A 21,216-nucleotide genomic window follows, 5' to 3' on the forward strand; every position below is an offset into this window, starting at 1 on the left:
AGCCTGTGCTATCATTTGTAATAAATTGCGCTAAGCTAATTGCTTTGCTCTATAGTTTCAAGGCCCTGGGGGATTTCACCAAAAAGAACATGGAAAACAACTCATCCCTCAGCTGGAAACTGCATCTCCAGAGGCTGGGGCCCAGAACGATCTCTTAAGTTCATGCTGGTTTGCTCTCAGCAGCAGAGCAGATCATAGGCAAAACAGTCAGCTAAGTAAAGACTAGAGACAGCAGGAGTGTTTGCCCTCAGTGGACAGGTCCCAGAGTGACATTATATCTAGTCTTCTTTGGAGGAAGATCTGAGTACAGGCCAGGGGAGGTGCAGGAAAGAACTTCCTCTATTTACAGCCCCGTGGGGTACAATCCCCACAAGCTGCAGGTTAGACCAGTTGGGGCTGGGAGGACAGCAGGGGACAACATCTGCTTCATGTCTCCTGAGATTTCTGGTTTGGTTCTGTTTTCATTTCCAGTATCAGCAGTGCAGTGAGGAAAGTTTGGGCTTAAATCCCAATCTAGAGTACAGATTGAGGAAATGCATTCCACTGTTTAGGAAGATGGAAGAGACCCCAAACTTTCTTTGTTGAGCCTTGAGGTTTCCAAGCCTGTCCGCTTCAGTATAGTCTCTTCTGGATACTACCTCCTTCCAGGCTATACTCAGGATGCACTGGGAAAGGCAAAGTCTTTCCATCTCTTTCCTGGGACCCATCTCGCCAAGCAGCCTGCATACATGGGCTGATGCAGCGCAGTGGCCCACGTGGGACACGACAGAGAAACCTGCTTGTGGAGGCTTGCGCAGGGGAAACCTCGGAGTCTGAGAGGAACCGAGAGTTCAAAACCGCTGTTTCGAAACGTGGAGGTGTAAGCAGAGGGAGCAGCTTTGCTCCTAAATGCTCGGTATCTCTGCAGCAGGCATTGGTGTTAACAGCTGACATGGATAAACTATCTTAAGTCAACGCCACCACTGCTTTGACAGGCATTAGTTTTATTTAGCAGGGGGGCAAATTTCTCCGCTGAGACAGAGACGTGGGCACAGGCCGGGGCAGCGGAAACCGATTTAAGAGTCGCTGCGCTCGGGGCTGCAGTCCTCCCGGTAACCACCGCTCCGGCCTTTCCGGGCAGCCCGGGCCACCAGAAGCTGATTCAGGCCGCGGTCCCGGCCAGCTGTCGAGGCGGCCGGCGGCGCTACACCGAGCGAGGCCCGCGCCGGCCGGTGCCGGGACCGGGGGAGCCGCCGCCTCAAGCCCCGTGCCCTCCAGCTGCGGCCCCGGCATCGCCCCCCGCTCCCTTCCCGCCCGGCGGGGACGCTCCGCGTACCTTGGCCGCGGCAGAGCTCATCCCGCGCTGTCAGCCCTGTCCCCGCCTCGGACTGCCACCGCCGGCCGCAGGACCTTCCACTCACAGCAGGGCTCGGCTGGAGCGGGGAGAGCGGCCTCCCCGGCAGGACTACATCTCCCAGCGTGCCCCGCGCCCGCCCCGGCCCCTGTCTCCCAGGATGCGCCGCGCCCGCCCCGGCGCTGGAGCCCCGCGGATGCCGGCGGCGGGGGGCGGCCGGGCCGGGCCGGGCCCGCACAGCGGCCCGCTGCGGCCGCGGGAGTCCCGCCGGCTGCTGGGGGGGCCGGAGCGCCCCGCCGCCCCTCCCGCCCCCGTGGCGGCTCGCCCGGCGGCGCTGGCCCTCGTCACCCTCCTCAGCTTCGCCTCCCGCTTCCACCGCCTGCCGGAGCCGCCGCACGTCTGGTACGGGCCGGGGCCTGCGCCCCTGCGGCGGGGCACTGCCCCGGGGGCGGCTGGCCTGGCCCGAGACCCGGGTCGGGGGTGGGTGTCCGCCTCCTCCCGGGAGGCGGCCCGGGCACGGCGGCTTTCGGCCCCGCGGGGCGGAGTGCCCCCAACTCCCAGCCTGCGCCCCGCTCCCCCGCCCCGTTCTCGGGCAGCCGCCCGCCCCTGCCTCGCCCGGCTGGGGCGGGATCCGTGTTCATTCCAGGCAGGCGCTGGGATGGGATTCTGGCAGTGGGGGCCACGGGACAGTGCCTCGCTCCCGGCCCCGCTCTGACGGCAGAGGGGGGACCGGCTCTCGGGGAGGCGGTTTTGGGGATCTGTGAGTTGCAGGATTGCTTTCTAACATCTCTAAGTTGAACCTGGCATCAGAAAGGCAGACTAAAGATTTTGGAGTGCTAATATCAAACTCTTTAAAAAGGACCCTGCCTAGAATGGCTGAAGAATTCTTCATAATTCCCTTGTGAATTTGATCCATTGTCTCATATAGAATGTGTGGCACTAACCCTCTATGTCATTAAAAGAGTAAAAGAGAGCTTACTGAATTTTTTTTTTTATTTACTGGCTCCATCATTATAGCAGGTTGGTTAGTGGTGTTTTGGGTTTTTTTGTTTGTTTGTTTGTTTGTTTTTTTCAGTTGGGATGAAACTCATTTTGGGAAGATGGGAAGTTACTACATTAATCGGACCTTCTTCTTTGATGTCCACCCCCCTTTGGGGAAGGTAAACTGCTCTTCTCTTACATCTTTTAGAAGCTACAGGAGTAGGCCGAGAAGAGTCTTCCCCATTCTTCTCCCTGAAGGATGTGATGAACACCAATACCTTTCCTAACTGTTGCTGGCATCGTGTGCATTGGCGATGGGCATTTTCTAGCCAGAGCCTAAACTTGCATCTTTTCTTCTTTATGAAAATGCTTTGAATATGGGAAAACAAAATGGTATTGCATGTTGCGTATTTGAAAGGCTTGACATTAAAAAATGAGTGTGGCACTTCTGTAGTGTGCAGGGGATATTTAATAGAAGCCTACATTTCAAAGGAACCAAACAGTTCCTGATAGCTTGTGTGTAAATGAGACTCCTGCCACAAAGGACCCTGAAAGCCTTGACTTGCTATTCTGTAATTAAAGAACTCGTTCTAGCAACAGTGTGCAGTGTTGATGAAGGTGCATTTCTCCTGCCACAGAAAGATTATCTTCCTTTCAGGCTGAGTCTCCTTAAACTATAGGAATAGGAAGTTATGGGAGAAACTAAAGAGACAGAATTCTCTTTGTGAAATCCCACACCTGGTATTTCTCTTGAGCTTGCAGTCGTGCTTCTAGTCAGCAGCCAAAGTCCTTCTGATCCCTTCTGATTTTGCCTTTAGACAAAGGGCAATATTTGTGCATGTGAATTCTGTATATAAACTCTTGTTTGGATGACGTGTCTGAATTAAGTAGTTATGCTCTGGATGAGACTTGGCTTCTGTAAAAGTCTTACCTGCTGCTGGCTTGGAAACTCCTTCCTCCCATGTGACTTCCCTGACCAGTTTTTTCACCTTTCTTCTTCAGATGCTGATTGGTCTTGCTGGCTACCTTAGTGGATATGATGGGACATTTCCTTTCCAAAAGCCAGGGGACAGATACGAGCAGCACAACTACCTGGGAATGAGAGGGGTAAGGCGCTACAGCCTAGCATCAAGCTGATTAGCTGTCCTGTCCTTTTCAGTACAAAATGTTGTCATAAGAACGGCTCTCCTGGATCAGATCAGAGATCTGTTTAGCCTTGCACCTTGTCTTTAAGCTCCTTAGGAAAGTGTTAGTGGTTGTATTGTGAATAAGTCTTAATGTCTGACTGAGAGGCCAGGTATGAAAGTAAGGTGATTACTGAGGCCAACCCTTTTTGCTAGTTAGTGGGACTACTTTCCTGAGTGGAACAGATACCTTGCCTGTTCTGCAGAGGGAATATTGCTGAGTTTTGGCTTTTGCTCACTCTCTTGTGCCTGACTGCTCTGCTGGAGAGCCAAGGATGTCAAAAAGCCAGGATCATCCACTGTCACCTGCAGTTTGCCACTACCAGTGATGCTGAGCTGAGTAAGCTGATGGGGTGGGGGAGGAAATTACTATTTAGAGTGGTGTTCTATCTGAAACCCTGGCTGTACTGCTATCTAGGAAGGCCAAGAGCCGTAAAACTGACAGCAGGTGACATGAGCCAAAAAAGGAAACAGTGGCCAATTGCTAGAGTTTAGAAAGAAGAATAAAAACTGTGAAGGAGTGTCTTCTTCTTTGACTTTCTGGGTCTCGAGCAATTTTTGGTTCTGGATTTCCCTGAGCCAAAGGTGGGAGAAGTGGTAGAACCAAACATTGAAGAGAAAAAATTTTATTGTGATGCTGCTCTCTTTTGTTTTGATTTCTGTTCTTCCTCCTCCCAACTGTCCTCAGTTTCATGTGTGTAGGGGAGGTTATACTGGTCTGCTGAAGATGTAAGGTACAGGTTAGATTTCATTTTCTAGTATCTTGTTAAAATAAGTTGAGTGTGGTGGACGTGTAGCGCACCTACTTGACATATCTTTTTGTGAATTCCTGATGTAGTCTAGCAAAAGAATGGCTGACTGTTGTTACTGACAGCTCTAGAGACAGAACAGAGTAAGCAGCAGTCCTCTGAGCAGTATCTTTGTTCATTTGGCTTTTGTCTGATGTTCTTAGTGAGTCAGTTCAGCTACTGCAACACCACCTGTTGTTGGTAGATGTGGAAGATGAAGAAAGGGAAAGGGTGTGGGTGCATGTTCGCCTTGGGGAGGGTTATAACTTCTCCCATGATCTTCTTTTCCTGCAGTTCTGTGCGTTCCTTGGCTCCTGCCTGGTTCCCTTCGCCTACCTCACAGTGCTGGAACTGTCTAAGTCACTGCCAGCAGCCTTACTCACAGCTTTCATTCTTATTTTTGGTAGGTGTTCCTGCTGCAGCAAAATTGAGCAGGTTAATTGTTCGGAGAATTTAATTTCTGGATTATTGTGCATTACTTAGCCAGGGGATATTGGGGTTAATGAGAGAGGTTCCCAAAAGCAAAGTAATTCTGCTTTATATATATGACACTTTTTGATTGATGGTCCCCTTGATAATTTTACAGTCTTGTTTAGTTTGTAGGTACTTCTGTTATGTGCGTAACCACAGCGTTGGACTACATTTCACCTCAATTTTAAAATTTTTTATAAAATGAATGGTCAGGAATGGTTTTGCCCACTAGTGAAATATTAATGCCTCCCTTATGAATTGCAGAGGTATTTAACAGCCTGCTACATTACTCTGGAAGAGTTCACAGTGAGAAATGAATAAAGTTCCTTGTTGAATTGAGCCAAGTGGGGAAATTAACATTTCAAATGGGGTTACCTAAATGGAGGTTTTGCTAGGACACACAGATATTGAGGCATGGAGACTTAAAATATCCAAGTCATATTCATTTTTTATAGGTAACATCTGAAAGCTTACTTCTCCTGTAGCGTGCTCTGCTACTGTGCTGTTGCCTTAGCAGGTAGATCATTGCTCTCTGTAACACCCTCCATCTGAATACGTTAGCAGCAGTTCGCAGGTGGTGTTTCACAGATCCTGTTGTAGTGCCTGGTTTTTGTGAGTTTGGTTTTTTTTTTTTTTTTTTTTTTTTCATTTATTACTGAAGTAGAAGTTGAAATGTTCTGTTGTGCTTTTGTTTCTAAGATTTCCCTTGTTCCCTTCATCTTGACCGCACTGAGGAAACTGACTTCCTGCAATCTTAGATTCACTTTGAAACCACAAGCCTTATTGACGTTGTGCCTCTGTTCACAGATACAGGCTGTATTACTCTGTCCCAATATATTCTGCTGGACCCCATTCTGATGTTCTTCCTCATGGGAGCTGTTCTGAGTATGGTGAAATGTAACAGCTGTGCAGATAGGTAAGATAAAGATGATAATTTTGTTAAACTATAGGTGCGCAAGCTGCATACAGATAAAGTACTAGAACATGCCTGCCACTTGACTAGATGAAATTGGAACTGTCACAATGAACATGCCTGCTGCTTGGCTAGATGAGATTGGAATTGTCACAATGGTTGAGATGAGATTGTTTTGGGAAAATTGGAAGTGAAAATGGCTCATGGTAGGGGTGAGAAATTTTTAGTATGAGGATTTGTGGAACTAGGGAGAAAGTATCATGGCTAGAGTAAGCCAGGACAGAGACTTAAATAGATTATTTTAGCAAGAAATTTCAGCAGAAATAGTGTTTATGGAACTGCAAATGTTGAAAATGAAGGTTAAAGCTTTTTAAAACTTGACGAGAAAGCAAGCTAGTATAGGGTGTTGTAGGTCAGAGAAGGAGGAATGAAGAATGGTTGCAGCCTGTTCAAGGCTTTGCTCCTTAATGGCAAAAATATTAATTTGTGATCTTGAACCAGTCACTTTATCTCCAGGCTGGAGAAACACAGCTTATCTGTGACTGTAATCCTATAAGCACTTATAAAATCCTGCTAGCTGAGGTAGATAGTGTAATTTATTTGGTTTAGAGAAATTGGTACCAAAAATTTGAGAGAAATATAGCCAGGATGTTTCTAAATAAAGCAGTTAAGTTGCTCAGGTTATTTGCTCTAGATCCATCCAGAGAGGGGTGGTGATTTATAGATATTTGGATATGTCAGAAGGCTTCTTTGTGGCTGGGCTATACAGAACAGTTTCCCCACAATGCATCCAGAAATTAAAGACATAAAATCTTAGAATGCTGTGTTATGTATGGGCAATTTTTGTTTCATGAAATGTTCAAGGACTGATCACATCAATCTTGGTGTGCCTGCAGCACACATGGCTAAAATGCAGCCTGCAGCATCACGTGAGGCCATCCAAGGCCATCCTCATCTACAGCACGCAGCCTGTGTGCAAGTGCTAAGTTACAGGGCAGTGTTTCATCAGCTCTGTGTGCCTTGACCTGAACTTATTTCGCACGTCTTACAGCTAATTCTGTTCTCAAACTAGTTGATTTTATACAAATTAAAAGCTAGCTCTAGCTGTTGGGTTGCTTAACAGGTCATGGGGATTTTGTCTAGCCAAAATATAAGCATGAAGGCATCGGAAGTCAGTGGGAAAAGGGTTTTACGTTCTGCTGTCATATTTTCTCTGTGGTTCAATTTCAGTTTAGTTTGTAATTTTTTTTTGCTTTTTGCTGCAGCTTTGGTTTGTGCTTTGGGTAGGTGTTTTCCACTATGGCAGTTCTACTTTAGGAAAAGTAGCTGTTCTTTTTCTTCTGTTGTCCCCCATGCCCTTAGCTTTCTGAGGGATACAAGTTTGTGTTTTATAGAGGAAAAGTCCTGTTTCTATTTTCAGACCTTCAACATGTCAGACTTTCTTCACGCTAGTATTTTAGCTCATTCCTGGTGTATATGTTCCCTTCCTTAAAAGGGAGATCTAGGGGTGCCCAAACTGAAGCATTGAGCCCTTCTGAAGCTTGTATCAGGGGTATCCTTGCTCATTCTAAAATTAATGAAAGAATTATCTTCCTATTCCTCATGGATTCTTGAGAAAAAGATGGAATGTCATTTTGTGGGGTAGCCATTTGCTGTTTGTTTTCCTGATTGCTGATGCTCATTTGAGTAGCCATAATTTATTTACTGAGCTGTTCTATCTGTCCTGCAGGCCATTTTCTGCTTCCTGGTGGTTCTGGCTGAGTCTGACGGGTGTGAATCTTGCTGGAGCAATGGGAGTAAAGTTTGTTGGCCTTTTTGTAGTCCTCTTGGTTGGCCTGAACACAGTCTATGACCTATGGGACTTGCTGGGGAACCTCAGCCTGTCACTGGTGAGTGTCAAAACCTTTTTTTTTTTACATGAAGAGTTTGTTTTGTTTTGTTTTGCTTTCTTTTGCCTTTGTAATTGTAATTATTGACAACCACGGTGATACTCTGTCTGCAGTGATACTCTGTCTGCAGCAAACAAGGGCATTTGAGGTAGCTGATGATGATTAAAGATGAAGGTTATAATGGAAAAACTATTGCCATATGTTTAAAAAAAAAAAACACCTGTGTCAGTGGGATATAATGTCATAAGAGCACAGTGAAAAATTTGTCGCTTTTTCTCAAGAGAAACTATTATCTTTCCAGTTGGACAAATTTTATTTCAGTCTAGGTTAAAAATGCTCGTTGGAAATAGCTGTACAGTGGCCCAAAGCAAGATGTTGTCCAACACTGTTAAGTGACCTTCTGAGGAGTACGTGCTACCTGGCAGGCAGGCATGTCTTGCAGCACCTGGTTTGCATAAGCAGCATGAACTCAGGCTCCGCGGCGTGACGGAGAGGGGCACAGGCTGCATAGCTGTAGCATGCTGTAGTCCATCGTGAGTTGTAGGCGTACTCTGCAGCTTGCAGTCTCTGTAGCCAGTCCGGACGATGAAGGTGGCCATAGCTTGTTCTGTTCCACACACATTTAGTTCTTATAAGCGCTAACAAATTTGCTAGTGTGTTTGAGTGCCCTGTTCTAATATATTTCATTTTATATCTGGAGACTGTGGAATGTAATATTTGGAGAAATACCTCAATGTACCATTTACTGTCTTGCACCTAGCAGGAAAACAAATTATTTAAGCACATCTTTAAAAAGGTGTTCAGTTCTCCTTTTGTCTCAGCCTCTTCTGAAGCTTGAAAATTCTGTATCTTTCACTTACTGTTTGTGTCCTGTTTCTCTCATAAACAGTGGGGGTTTGGGGGGACTTTTTCTATTCCTGCTGTGTTATTTTTTTTCTGTGATTAATGTGAATCAATATGGGCTGCAAAGATGCAGTGTTCCAGCTCCAGAGAAGCACTCCTTGAGCAAAGTCAGTTAATTGCATTTGAAATGGAACAAATCCATCATGTCTAAGCTTTCTGCCAGCAGACGGCTGCACAGTGATTTCATTTGTGCTGCTGGCAGCAAAGGCAGCAAGCCCCTGAGTGTTAGATTATGTAAAGAAATTTACTCCAGAAGGTAGATGCTTTCTGAATAATTATTTGGCAACCTTGGTGCTTGAGGAGGGGGAAAAAAATGTAGTAGTGAGGATTAAACCCCTGAAAGCCTGAATAACTTATCTCTGCATTTGTTAGGAAACTGCTCATGATTATTTACATGCAAGGTTTTGGGGACTAATTTAATTTCTAAAATTCTCAGCTTATCTTGATCCGCTGTTCTGGTTTACCCGATGCTGTCCTTTTTGTGCGTTTTCTTTTTTGATTTTGCATTGAAGTCTGTAGTTAAAGAAAACCTTTTCACAAAGATTGAAGCGTCTTTTGGTCATTTTGAGCAGGGAATTGAAGATTAATTAATATGCCTCTCCACTGCATAAATTTGGTTATGTACTGTCAATCAGCATTTTTTGCAAGTCCCAGGGGTTAAGTGTTCTGCTCAAGTACTTGAGCTAAGCAACTGTTTCCTTTATTGACTTCGGTAAGTTCTTAGTTTTATAATGTGTTCAACTCTTTTTCTATTACTTCTGAAATCTTTGGATCTGTTATTAAGGGATGGAGGATGATTAGCTTAATGATTGTATGATAGGTACCATGTCAAAAAAACCCCTAGAAGATAGCAAGTACCTCTGCCTTTGTCCACTTTGAAGCTAGATGTGGACATTTAGCAAAATTTTTTGCTATTTAAGGTGTTTTCTTCTCCCACAGCTGTTTATTACCCACTCTGTAATTTAGATTACTTATTCTACTACCAGCAGTGTCAGTAGGATGTGAATATGTAATTGCATCTTGGGTATCTGTGTACAAACCACCTTTCCAAGGGATTTAAATAAAATGCTCTGCTTTTGTGTTGTGGCAGCTAGAAACACTCGCAGGTTTGGCTGCTGACTTTTCTGTAACTTCTGGCTGAGGACTAGCAACAGAAGTTGCAGTGTGAGAGCATCCTTGCTAAGTGAGCTGGTTTCTGTGAATGCAGGTCCCCAGTAAGTCCTTGTTGCAGTCGTATTTGCATAGGGAGACTTGTTGGGAGAATTGTATCTCGTGGCTTGTGCTCTTGTGTTTTCATTTTCCCTTTTGCTTAGTTTTGACAGTTACTATTCTGGAAGCCATCTCCTTTCTGTGATTTTGTGTCAAGATGTGTACCGCTCTGATAGATAAGTTAAGGTCCTTGTTTTCAAAGTATTGTCAATGGGAGCTGCCCAACCTCTTTTGCCAAAGTTAAGTGTGTCCAACATTTTTCAGAGTTAAACCCTCCTATTGCCTGTTTTTGTCTTGCTCCTAAGACCTTGAAATTTCAAGGTACTTCTGCTCCAGCTTTTGGAGATGCACAACAAGGTCTGCCTAAGCTTTTCGCACTCCCTAGGCCTTTTTGAGGTAATTTTGCACCCTGCTGGGCTTGCATGGTGGGCTTCTGCTGTAGGACCACTGCTCAGAGTCCTGAGAGATAAAGAGTGGAGTTGTTTGCAGCTGCACTGTTTGATCCAGATTGTGTTTGTTACAGGTCGTATTTGGGAAACATTTACTGGCTCGGGTACTCTGCCTCATCCTGCTCCCGCTTGCCCTCTACACGGCCATGTTTGCTGTTCATTTTACAGTATTAAATAAAAGGTATTTCACAATGTTTTTTCCAGAGGAGGAGTCACTTGTCTTTGCTTTGAATTAAAGGCTATTGATTACAGATTTTTCCATTTTCAGTGTCAGAAGCACAGGCACCAGCTGTGTCTTTGTTTAATTCCCTTCCCAGACTCTTGCATTGTTTTTAGAGAGAGGCTCTGGCCAAGCTGGCAGTGAAACTGAGTTTGAGCTTAAGATTTTCTGAAATGCCAAGCAAGCATCCTAACCAAACTCTCTGTCTCCTTTTTTCCCTCCTCTCTTTCCTGGACCTGAAAATGTCTCAATTCCATTCTTTTTGTTTTAGTTTTTGTAATTTAAAAAAAAAAAAAAAAGGCATAGCATTCTTGAAAAATGCTTTGGCTATGATTAAAAAAAAAGTCTGAGTGTGCCAAAAGGGAGGACTCTTGTCTGAATACCTGCAACCAAGGGATGATTTTTTATATGGAAAGGGCGGAACAGCTAGTAAAATGGCCAAGTAATGTTTTTCCATATGCCAGAATTAACAACTGAGATGAATAAGCAGTTCACCATAAAAAGAATATAAAATTAAATCTGTTATTTTCCAGTTTAAGTCAACTGGTCTTACGACTACCCTCTTAGCAGAAATGAGACATAAGGAGCCACAGAGACAGGCTTTGTTATATCTAACCTGATTGTAGGTCAGTTTATTTGTCATAAAAACACCACCAAAGACAGTTGATGGTGCTTTATGCAATGTCAGTGTGTACATTTTTGTGACCTCAAGTCCTTGCAGCTCTGGACAATTTCCTGCAAGACTCTGTCTGCTATGATTCACTACATTAGAGGTGTGTGCATCTAAGGGAACTGCAGTTGTCTCCTGATGCCGTGTCTGGTTTTATCTTTTTCCTTCTATGAAAACAATTTGGTAATGCATGATAGAGCTTTGTATGCCTGTTTTGCCAGACTTTGAATTGTCACATTCTTTGTTCTCTTTTGTAGTGGTCCTGGGGATGGTTTCTTCAGTTCAGCATTTCAGTCCCAGCTGATTGGGAACAATCTTCATAATGTCTCCGTTCCAGAGCGTGAGTGTCTAAAGGAATAAACTGCTTTGTGTTGTCAATGTACGTGGAGGTTTAAATAAAAACAGCGTCATCTGTGAGTCAGTGCAGTACAGTGCAGATTATGCCATCATGGTCAGATCCATGCCGTTCTTCTGTACAGTTTTATGTAATGACAGAAAAGAAAAATGCTGGTAATAACACCATGTTTAGTGCAAGGTCACTAGCTGTTTCATCATATTCCTTCTAGAGAGAAAGGTGCCATTTTGAGCAATTTGACAGTTTTCTGTGCATGCATCTTTATATTTTTTTGGTCTTTATGTTGCTTCAAACAACAAAAAGAGAATTTTTTTTTTCTGTTCTGTTTTTTTCTGTTCACCGTAGGTTTGTAGGTGTTCAGATGTGGGATTTGTTTCCAAAATGCGTGTTAATGAAAACTATTCAACTCCTTTGTGACACAGCGCGCCCCTAGTTCAGCTCTGTTGTGTTCAAGCATGCATATGAATTTAGGGGAAAGATGGCTCTGTGGTCATTCCATAATCCTCAGGTTGGCTAGGGACTACTGAGCCTTTTGTACGGTTTAGCTTTCCGATTACTTCAGCTTTTCTCTGGCTCTTCCCTGCTCCAGAGCTGCTACTGGAAGAGCATCAGGTCTGTTCTCCAAGACTGGGCTCTCCTGCTTGTGTTGGGTGGCTGTGAAAGAAGGTGTCTGAACCCAGGGTATCAGCTCTGATAGCTGAGCTTGCCTCCCTTCCCTCTTGTATTGCTGTAGGGCTTGGGCGATGAGTGCTTCAAAATAGTCACGTGCTTTTCAAACTTGATCATGTTTTAATTTGACCGTATACTCTCATGGAAAGCTATCTCAAACCTCTCATTATTGAAATGACATACAAAAGAACTAGCACTTCTGTTTATGTTAAAACTAGGTGGGAGAATTTTAAGTGTTTCAGCCAAATGTTATGTAACAGTTGTACTGAATCGTGGTTGGGGATGGAAGATAAGCTTGCAGTGAGCTGCGTGGAGTAACGCGTCAAACAGGAAATGAGCTTTCATCAAAACAAAGTGGGAGAATGCATGCCTAATCGGAGCACTGCAGACTATCTGGGGGAGATATTTATAGGAGAGCTGCCTTACGCCTTTTTTCCTCCTTCCTTCCCATGTAGACTTGGCGTACGGGTCTGTGGTCACAATGAAGAACCTTCGGATGGCAGGGGGATACCTTCACTCCCACTGGCACCTCTACCCAGAAGGCGTTGGGGCTCGCCAGCAGCAGGTTAGTGTGCTGCGGTAGTACTGCCGCTGACTGCAACCATCGACTCGCTCCTCTTGCACTTAGCATTAGGAGCGGTGTATTTACCCAGCATCTGTTACCCTCTCAGTGCCACAGCTGTGCACTTGGCTTGGAAGTCTGAGTAAAAAGGATGCTCAAAGAGAGCCTACCACATTGCCACTGAGAGGTGACTGCAGTAACAAAGCTTCATTGTAGCAGCAAGACCAGTCTCCATAGGTGGAGGCCAAGAGGACTTAAAAATGATCTTTCATGGTGAAAGTGCTGCTGTTACCTCAAGGAAGGCTATAAAACCTGTTTAAAATAAATGCATTACTTTATCTTATAGGTTTCATTGCAGTGTTTTAAAAGCAACAGAATAGGGCTGCTGTGTGTTGTTTTCACTCCTGCCACTGGCCTCTATGACCTTACATGAATTACTCTCCTTTTGTGCCTTGCTTTCCTCATCTGTCGCCAAAGAATTTGTAAGGCTTTACTCATTAAAAGAGGTATCTGTACATTTGTAAACTACCTAAACTCTCTAAGGGCTTCTGATAAATGATTAAGCAATAAATCAAAGTAAAAATCAGAAATCATCTATCACTAATTAAGTGGTACAAAAGTTAAGTTAATTTCTTATTTTTGTTCATCATCATCACGCTTCATAAATCTGTGCAGCTTCGGTAGCTTTCCCAAGATGTATATTGCAGTTTGCATGTTAGTGTCTGAAAATTGTTCTGAGCTCCTTGAAAAAAAATTGCCAGAGAAAAACAAGTGTTTGTTTTTTAACTCCCTTCGGTCTCTGTGGTGAGAAACAAGTTTTCAGAAATGAAAACTTTCTCTCAATCTTCTTTTCCTGCTGTTATTTGCAACCAAAAATTCTAATACTCTCATGTGACATAGATGTTTATTACCATAGATGGAGATGTCATACCAAAACTGGCTCAAGGATAGGCAAAATTCAAGTGCAGAGCATACTTTATGACACTAAAAGCAGGGAAAGGAGATTTGGAGAGGATGCTGATGGGAGTTTCCTTGAGGGTAAGTGGGAAAGGGTGGAGATTCCCCCTCTGTGCTCCCTGCGCTGCAGGTAGGACAAGAGTAGGGGGCTGGGACAGTTTGGGGACTGTGGAGATGGGAAGGGAATTTAGAACTAGGAGGAGATTTGGAGAGGAAAAAATGGAGGCAATGATCTGCCTCCTTCTTTCCCTCCTTTCCTGATGTTACAACCTCAAGGTATGAGGTTTCACCTCCAGCTCTGCCTTTTTCCTGACCTAAGACTGTATTTCCTGACCCATACTCCTGTATGTTCTGCCTCTCACCTACGCAGTGGGCCACTGAGTGGGAGGCACAGGTCTGGGACTGGTCTAGTGTCCCACAGAGCAGGGCTTGCTGCTGCTGGAAGAGGGAAGTGAGCACAGTTCCTCATGCTGCTCAGGAAGGTTGCCCTCGGGAGCAGTACCGTGGGGCCAGATGGTCTCCCCTGCACGTGGTAACAGTAGGAGCAGTTACTCTGTCTGAGTCTGAGCAGGCTGGGAAGGATTAGCTGGGTAGCATGTGCAGCTTTAACAGCTGATCCCCGAATCCTTCTTACCTTGCCTGGATCTTTTGGCAGAAGTATTAGGTTGTCACAGGCAGCCTGTTGTCATAAATGTCTACCAGTAATGCCTGTCTGTAAAGCCGGTGCTGTTTCCACCTCCTGGTTCTGGTACTGGTCAGTGATTATTCATGAAGTTCCGGTTTGGATACTCTGTTGTTGTAGAAGGAGCCTTTGAAGCAGGGTGAGAGGAGGTCAAGAGGTATAATTGGAGGCTGTTACTCGTGATGCGTGTGTAGTGCTCCTGAGTGGATGTGGTATACACTGAATAAAAGGTGTGACCTGAGTTAAGGTGTGGCTAGCACTAGCATAAGTCATCCCAGGGTTTCTGTTATTGGTGCATTCATTTGGGACTTTGATTTGCTGGCAAATATCTGTCTGCTATCATCAGTTTTTGTCTTGTTTGGTAAAATAACTTATCCTGTGCTTTCAGGTCACTGCCTACTTACATAAAGATTTGAATAACCTGTGGATTATAAAGAAACATGATTCGGATGCAGGTAACAAATACCAGTAAAGTGCCTTTTATAACTCCTGCTTCAGTTTTTCCCTTAAGTATTCTGAGTTCTCTCCAGGGCAAAGTATCTTTCATGGATATGAGGCGGGGAGGAGGAAGAACAAGGGCTGCAAATAAAAGAGGAAAATAATCTAAACTCAGCATTTTGTGGAATCCGTTATCGTGGCTGTGGGTGCTGGAGAAGTTGGGTCCTGGTACATCTTGATACATTGTGTTCACCTAATTTGCATGGATGTTTGCGTGGGACAAGATAAGAGTACTGAATGTGAAAATCTATGGTTTGTACATACATATGTTGTTTTAGAATATCATATAGTGTTGCTGAGGCGTGTTTCATCTGGCAGAGTTTTCTTTCTTCACCTGCAGCATGTGTATATAAAAATTAACAAAAACTGTCTAAACAACAAAAAATGGAAATAACCTAGATATAAGAATCAGTGTTGTCATTTTATAGTTCATTATATTTTTTATATATATATATATATATATATATGCTATTGGTGTTCACTTAGCCTGACCAGGCATCCTCTTTATTTAAGGGCAGTATATGCTGCCTGGGGCTGTGCTCTTTGGAGCAGCCCTCAGGGCTGGTCTTTAAACTAGAGCTGTAGTTTACACCAGGCTTAGAGTCAACACAAATTAGTTTGCCTTGTATTGTCTGCTTGAGGCATGAGCATTCCCAAGAAACTTTCTAAGACCCCGATATGTTTGTCAGTGCATTGATATGATTAGTTTGCCTTCCTTCAGCAGATCTGTCAGACCCCTTGACCCCTGTGGAGTTTGTGAGGCACGGAGATATTGTTCGTCTGGAACATAAAGAGTAAGGATGATTTCTGGGATTCAGAGAGATTGTGTGATTGAATACAATTGATGGGAGATTTGTCCTGTTGGCAACTGCATAAGGCCAGCACAAGTGGGCTGTGTGACAGAAGTGTTTGTATATCTGCATTTCCAGCGTGGAGTTTGTGAAGCTTTTCTTCTATGGTTTATGTTTTGAAAGGTGTCTGTTAAATGGGAAACTTTTAAACAGAACCACGCAACTTCATTAGAAATACCTACCTCAGCAGCAGAGGGAATTGTTCAGCTGTGTGAGGTGCAATATTAAAGGTAACTCTTCTGCAAGGAAGCAATTTCAAAACCCAAATTCTTTTGCTTGTCCCCACTCTCTGAGCTTTATAGGCAAATACCATGGGGGTTTTTGTCAGTGTCCTGTTCCTGTGTGCACAGGGAGTATCCACCTGCTGAAGTTCTCCACAGCACTGAGATCACAATAATGAAACACTTTTAATGAAAGTGTCGGCTGGTGCCTTCCTTCTCTGTAGGGAGTACCTGAGAGGAAGCAAGGGAACTGTGGTGACTTGATATTTAATCTTCATGTAGTCTAATGTCACTGTGCCACAACCCTCTGTGCTGATGCAGCTTTGATTTCTTAACAGATGCTCTAAACTAGTGAGCCTAGAAATCATGTCACATTGCATTCAATATTGTGTGTTCATGAATCATTGCTTAGGTTTCCAGAATGATTTTAAGATTAAAAAAAAAAAAAAAGCATCAAGTTTTGGGTTTTATGACCAAATGCATGATAATAAAGGTGATAAAGTCTTGATCAGGCAATGCTGGTTGGGCCTTGATGAGGTGTGTGGAGCAGGAGGTGAAGCTGTGGTGCTGTGGGAAAGGTCCAGCAGGTTTGCGGGGGTGTGTGGGCAGGAGTGTGGAGTGGTTTAGTAAGGGCTGGCCAGGACATGTCCAGGTTCTGCTGGTTGCCCCAATTAGGAGTCCCTGCCGGGGCAGGACGCTGTTTGTCTGCACCATGCCACTGATTTCCCCCCCACCTTCAGTAAATTTGTGCCTGGCTAAATGGTGCAGTCTTTCCCCTCAAAAGTAAGGCTGATAATCAGGAGAGCTCAGGATCTTGCTTTGCTTCTTGCAAGAGCGGAACTGTTAGCTCCACCTTTACTATTCATTTGGAAAAAAACAAACAAACAAACCAAAAACCAACAATGTCTTTTTCACTTGGAGGTGGTGGATTGTAGCTTCAGGGTTGGATTTATTCATGCTGTCCTCTTTTTCCAGCACTGCCCAGTGTGGCATAAGCTCAGAGTCGCGTGGTGGGAAGCGGCAGTTTCACTCTGTGGCCCCCATCACGGTTGAGGCTGTGTCCTGCCCTGTCCTCGGCTGGAATTCAGTGGTCAAAGGGCTGGCAGCTCTCCAAATGCCTGAAACCAAAGTTCTTATCACAAATTGACTGAGACATAAAAACGAAACCAGGTTTGACTTTTAATTTCATTTCAGAACTTCTAGAAATCTTCACAGTCACCAGCATGAGGCTCCCCTGACAAGGAAGCATTTTCAGGTCACTGGCTATGGAATAGTAAGTGAATGGCAAGATAAAACAAAATCTCCTTTTTTTTGGGGATTTGTTCTGGCTTTTTTAGTCTGTTAGCCAAGGTAGTAGATGTGCATCTACCATAGTGGAGAAAAACCAGATTTAGTATGAAACAGGTTATCTCGTATTTAAGGTCTGTTTGATATGAACACAGACAAGAAAATAACTTAAGCTTTTACTGCCAGTCTAGCTTTGGCAGCATTCAACTTCAGAAATGCCAAACTGAGCAAACTTGAAGTTGCTCTGACAAGTATTATTTTATGTATTTGGCCTTGTCACATAGACAAGTGCCTTTTTTGACAGAATGATGACAGAATTTTGAATTGCGAAAATGAAATCTGCTTTGAGGGCTGAATTTCCAAATGCAAGGGGCTGTTGCCTAAACCCCTTTTGTGAAGCAGCCAAATTACCCCCATTTAAAATGTAACTCTGAGCCACAGTCAAGTATGAATTGGAAGCAAAAAAAAAAAGTAAAGTTGACAAGATAAAATATGTACTTGAGTAGTTGGTCATGTCTGAAATAATCTTTTCCTGATGTGGAATCTCTTCTGTGAAGTCTGAGCGAAGGTAGCCCGGGCTCTTTTCTTGAGCTTTGCCTCCATTAGAGTTTCAGAAGTTCCTATTTGCAGTGCTTCAGTCCTGTATGTCTCTTCTAGTTGCTGTGGGGATTTTTTGGTGTGTTGCTTTTGTTGTGTTAGGTTTTGTTTTGGTTTTTTTTTTCTCCTGTGGTATGTTTGCATGCTAGAACGGAACAGGAGACTCCAATGATTTCTGGCGGATTGAAGTGGTGGGCAGAAAAGCTGGGAAGCTCATCAAAGTCCTACGGAGTCAGGTCCGGCTGACACACGTGGCCACAGGGTGTATCCTGGGCTCTTCTGGAAAGACTCTGCCGAAATGGTACATAGCTTGTAATCCCCCTCCACCCCTGCAAGGCTTTGAGCTGACAAGTTCCTTTCCTCAGTAGTACTTTAAAACTTGTACTAAGCGATACTCGCACTTCCTCCATTTCTTTATTTTTAAAAGAATAAAAATGTAACTAGCAGGTACTAAAAATATAACCAGAGGGGAAGATCTGGGTTAGGGTTATGCAGTCTGTTACAGTGAAGCTATAGAGATCAGAAAATTAATATCCCTTACTAAGAGATCCAAGAGTGGCATGAGCGTAGATGTCGTCATCTGGTAAGGCCAGGAGGGGATGACAGACATGTTCTTCAAGGCCCATTTTATCCTTGGGATTCACAAAAATTGCTAGAAACTGGGCAGTTCATGCTGTTCCATACCATAATCCTCCCAATTTCTTTTTATTAATGTTAATTTATTCTGTGGTTGGCAGACCTTCTGCTATTTTTGCATGCAGGGTCTGAAGCAAGGGCAGTGGTAACAAGCTGCTATTAGCAGGGATCGTGATCTAATATGTCCTGGATTATATATCCTCATCATTAAAATGAGGTGTACGCAGAGACATCCAAACTAATGCCAAGCAAGCTGCTGTATCTGCAAAGCTGTACTGTGTGGGATGCTGACATGGATCCTGAAGCAGCAGGCTGTGCGTTTCATGTTGCTTCTGTTTCCAGAGCAGCTTCTGTGACTGCTAGCGTACGTTTCCCTTCGCTGTGTTGTGGTAAAAAGGGCTTCTGAGGAATCCTCTGGATGCTGAGTCACAGTGAGCGCAGGCAGACACCTCTGGTAACTGCCTGGTCAGGAATGCAAGTGCCATTTAGACTTTACCAGTAAAACTGGGTAAATCCTGTGATTGATTTAAAAAAAAAAAAAAAAAAAAAAAAAGACTGCTGCCTCTGTCAACAGCATTCAAGAAAGGGTGTATATATTTCCCCCACCTCCAACACAAACTTGCCATGTTGAATGGAAGTTATTGCCATAAAGTATTGATGACATGAAGAGCTGAGGTGAAAAGTACCTGTTGACTGCAAATAAGGATGCTTTGAGTATATTGGATTTTTATTTATTTTTTTTTTAAGAATTTAAAGGAGAGTAATATTGTCCTTCAGAAAATCAAGGGAAGATTTAATTAATGGAATTAATTAATTAGTGTAATTAAGTCTGCTAAGTGGTGATTGATAGAAAATTCCTTATTAATCTGTAACATTACTGCAGGGTTTGATGCACTTTCTCCCAAAGTGTTTGATGTGACCTGCTAGAAATAGGGTGATAGACTAAAAGAACAGTTGGTGGGATCCTCTAAAGTCATTCTTTTGTTTCTGTAATGCAGTTGCTGTAGGCATGGATTGACTTAAATTAACGCTGGTGATTTTCTTTTGGAGACACTGTCAGGGTGGACTTTAAGTAGTTTCTAGTTGTCAATGTGCATCATCTTCAAAAAATCCCCCTGCTTATGTATAGACATAGGGTTTTTTGTTTAGATGCCTGAAGTTAGAAATGTTGGCTGCCTTGCAATCTGTTTTGGTTTCTACATGGTGCTTAGAGCATGTGAGTGTGTAAGAAGGCAGCTGCTGGGGTTGAGTGGTATGATTGATGTTACGGGGAAGTATAAAGCTAAAGGAGGAGAAAATCAGACATGAAGTGGAAATATTGAGTGGTCTTTTGTGAGGTGGTGGCTAACTGTGCTGCTGTTCCTCAGGGGCTGGGAACAAGTGGAAGTCACCTGCACACCATATCTGAAGGAGACTCCTAATTCCCTCTGGAACTTTGAAGATCACATTAACCCTAAGTGTAAGTAATTTATTTCCTTTTTCTTTGAGAGAGCATCTTGGCTTGCTGTTAAAGGAAGGGATGAGCTATCAGATGGCAAGAACTGGCATTCAGTGTTTGGAATTTGTGTGTTCTTTCCCAACTCAAGTGTGAACTTGCTGAACTTGGGCCAATTGTTCAGAGATACCTACCCTTTTTCTACTTCACTGTTTGTACTATAAACTATTGATAATGTTTCAAGTTTAAGGATTTTGAGATCTTCATGGGTTACAAAAGTGTGAAGTTGTATTGTCGGTTGGTTATTGGTTAAATAATTGGTTTGATTGGGAATTATTGTCATCAATGTGAGTAGGTTGTATATACTTTAATGATTTTTTTTTTTTTTTTTTTTTTTTTAAAGCTAGGATCCACCCTGTTCTGGTGTACTGTTTTTCCTTCTCTTACCAGGGGAATGCTAAATAATGACTTTGCCATACCATCAAGAAATGAATGCAAGTGTGACAGAGAACTAAGTTTGCCAGTAATAACAGATGGGCCTTGCAGCCTTCTCCAGGAGTTAGATGTGTGTCACAGCCTCGTTTGGCCTGAAATACTTGATACAATTTTCATCCCATGAATTGCAGATTACTTGGTCTGAGTTCTGAGTTATTAAAAACCCTAGTGTTCTTCATCCTTTCAGACTGACTGTATGCAAACCAAAGGAGAGGAATCCTGGGCTATTGACTTGATAGAATTTCCTTTTCTGTTGTAATGCATTTTACATTCCCACACTCGTGGCTCATTTACAGATAAACAGCAGCCTATGAACAATATGTCTCTAGTTTCAGCTAGAAATACAAGTCTGTCTATTTCATGGACTTTTATCTATTTCTCTTGCTCCTGGAAGTAAAGTAGGAAGTGTAGGAGTACATTAGTTGTGAAATTCACTGGGGGATACTTTTGACTGCAAGCCTCTGTGTTTAGAATATGAATGAATTGCGTAGGGGATTAAAAGAGGTGCTAGAAGTAGATTTGTCACAGGAGAAGAGTTGAGTTTATTATGAAAGAGGCAAATAAAAGTAAACCATACAGACTTCTAATCTATTTTTCTCTTTTTCTAAAGTGCCCAACATCAGCCTGGATGTTTTGAAGCCCTCTTTTGCAGAAATTCTGCTAGAATCCCACATGGTGATGATTCGGGTAGGATATCATTAATTCTAGATTATAATTTTCTTCCTCCTTTCTGTTGCATCAAAAATAAATTATATTTTCTGAGATATCCGGGTGATGGCTGCAAGCTAGGGAAGAATTTACATGCCTTAGCAACCTACTTGAATTTATACTTAGAAAAAGGGGTGGTCTTGCAGCTAAATCTTCCAGAAGTTTGGAAGCCTTGGGCTTGATGCCTGGCTCTGCTGTTGGTGTGATCTAGCTACAGCCTAATTATGTAATCTCTCTACTGCTGAAATTTGTT

General features: G+C 43.5%; 2 protein-coding genes across 11 annotated transcripts in view; one reads left to right on the forward strand and one right to left on the reverse strand.

Moving 5' to 3' along the window:
* GSTZ1 (glutathione S-transferase zeta 1) overlaps positions 1 to 1,475 on the reverse strand; it is a 106,949-nt gene extending 105,474 nt beyond the window's left edge. For all 3 annotated transcript variants that reach the window (XR_015258735.1, XR_015258736.1, XM_086749397.1), the window contains exon 1: positions 1,316 to 1,475. Coding sequence is in view for 1 of the 3 variants with exons in the window: in XM_086749397.1 (XP_086605523.1) it covers positions 1,316 to 1,336 (21 nt within the window). In the remaining 2 variants the exon portion in view is untranslated. The remainder of the gene's footprint in view (positions 1 to 1,315) is intronic.
* Positions 1,476 to 1,492: 17 nt separating this feature from the next.
* POMT2 (protein O-mannosyltransferase 2) overlaps positions 1,493 to 21,216 on the forward strand; it is a 28,940-nt gene continuing 9,216 nt past the window's right edge. For 5 of the 8 annotated variants that reach the window (XR_015258732.1, XR_015258734.1, XR_015258733.1 and 2 more), the window contains exons 1-15: positions 1,493 to 1,735; positions 2,409 to 2,493; positions 3,317 to 3,421; positions 4,581 to 4,689; positions 5,565 to 5,673; positions 7,400 to 7,559; positions 10,195 to 10,301; positions 11,268 to 11,350; positions 12,490 to 12,599; positions 14,624 to 14,690; positions 15,455 to 15,527; positions 17,000 to 17,078; positions 17,839 to 17,990; positions 19,693 to 19,784; positions 20,866 to 20,942. Coding sequence is in view for 5 of the 8 variants with exons in the window: in XM_086749387.1 (XP_086605513.1) it covers positions 1,494 to 1,735; positions 2,409 to 2,493; positions 3,317 to 3,421; positions 4,581 to 4,689; positions 5,565 to 5,673; positions 7,400 to 7,559; positions 10,195 to 10,301; positions 11,268 to 11,350; positions 12,490 to 12,599; positions 14,624 to 14,690; positions 15,455 to 15,527; positions 17,000 to 17,078; positions 17,839 to 17,990; positions 19,693 to 19,784; positions 20,866 to 20,942 (1,650 nt within the window). In the remaining 3 variants the exon portion in view is untranslated. The remainder of the gene's footprint in view (positions 1,736 to 2,408; positions 2,494 to 3,316; positions 3,422 to 4,580; positions 4,690 to 5,564; positions 5,674 to 7,399; positions 7,560 to 10,194; positions 10,302 to 11,267; positions 11,351 to 12,489; positions 12,600 to 14,623; positions 14,691 to 15,454; positions 15,528 to 16,999; positions 17,079 to 17,838; positions 17,991 to 19,692; positions 19,785 to 20,865; positions 20,943 to 21,216) is intronic. The other 3 variants (XM_086749388.1, XM_086749390.1, XM_086749391.1) reach the window with 3 other exon arrangements.

This window comes from Chlamydotis macqueenii, chromosome 5, assembly GCF_036417535.1.
Source record: "Chlamydotis macqueenii isolate bChlMac1 chromosome 5, bChlMac1.mat, whole genome shotgun sequence".
NCBI lineage: Eukaryota > Metazoa > Chordata > Aves > Otidiformes > Otididae > Chlamydotis > Chlamydotis macqueenii.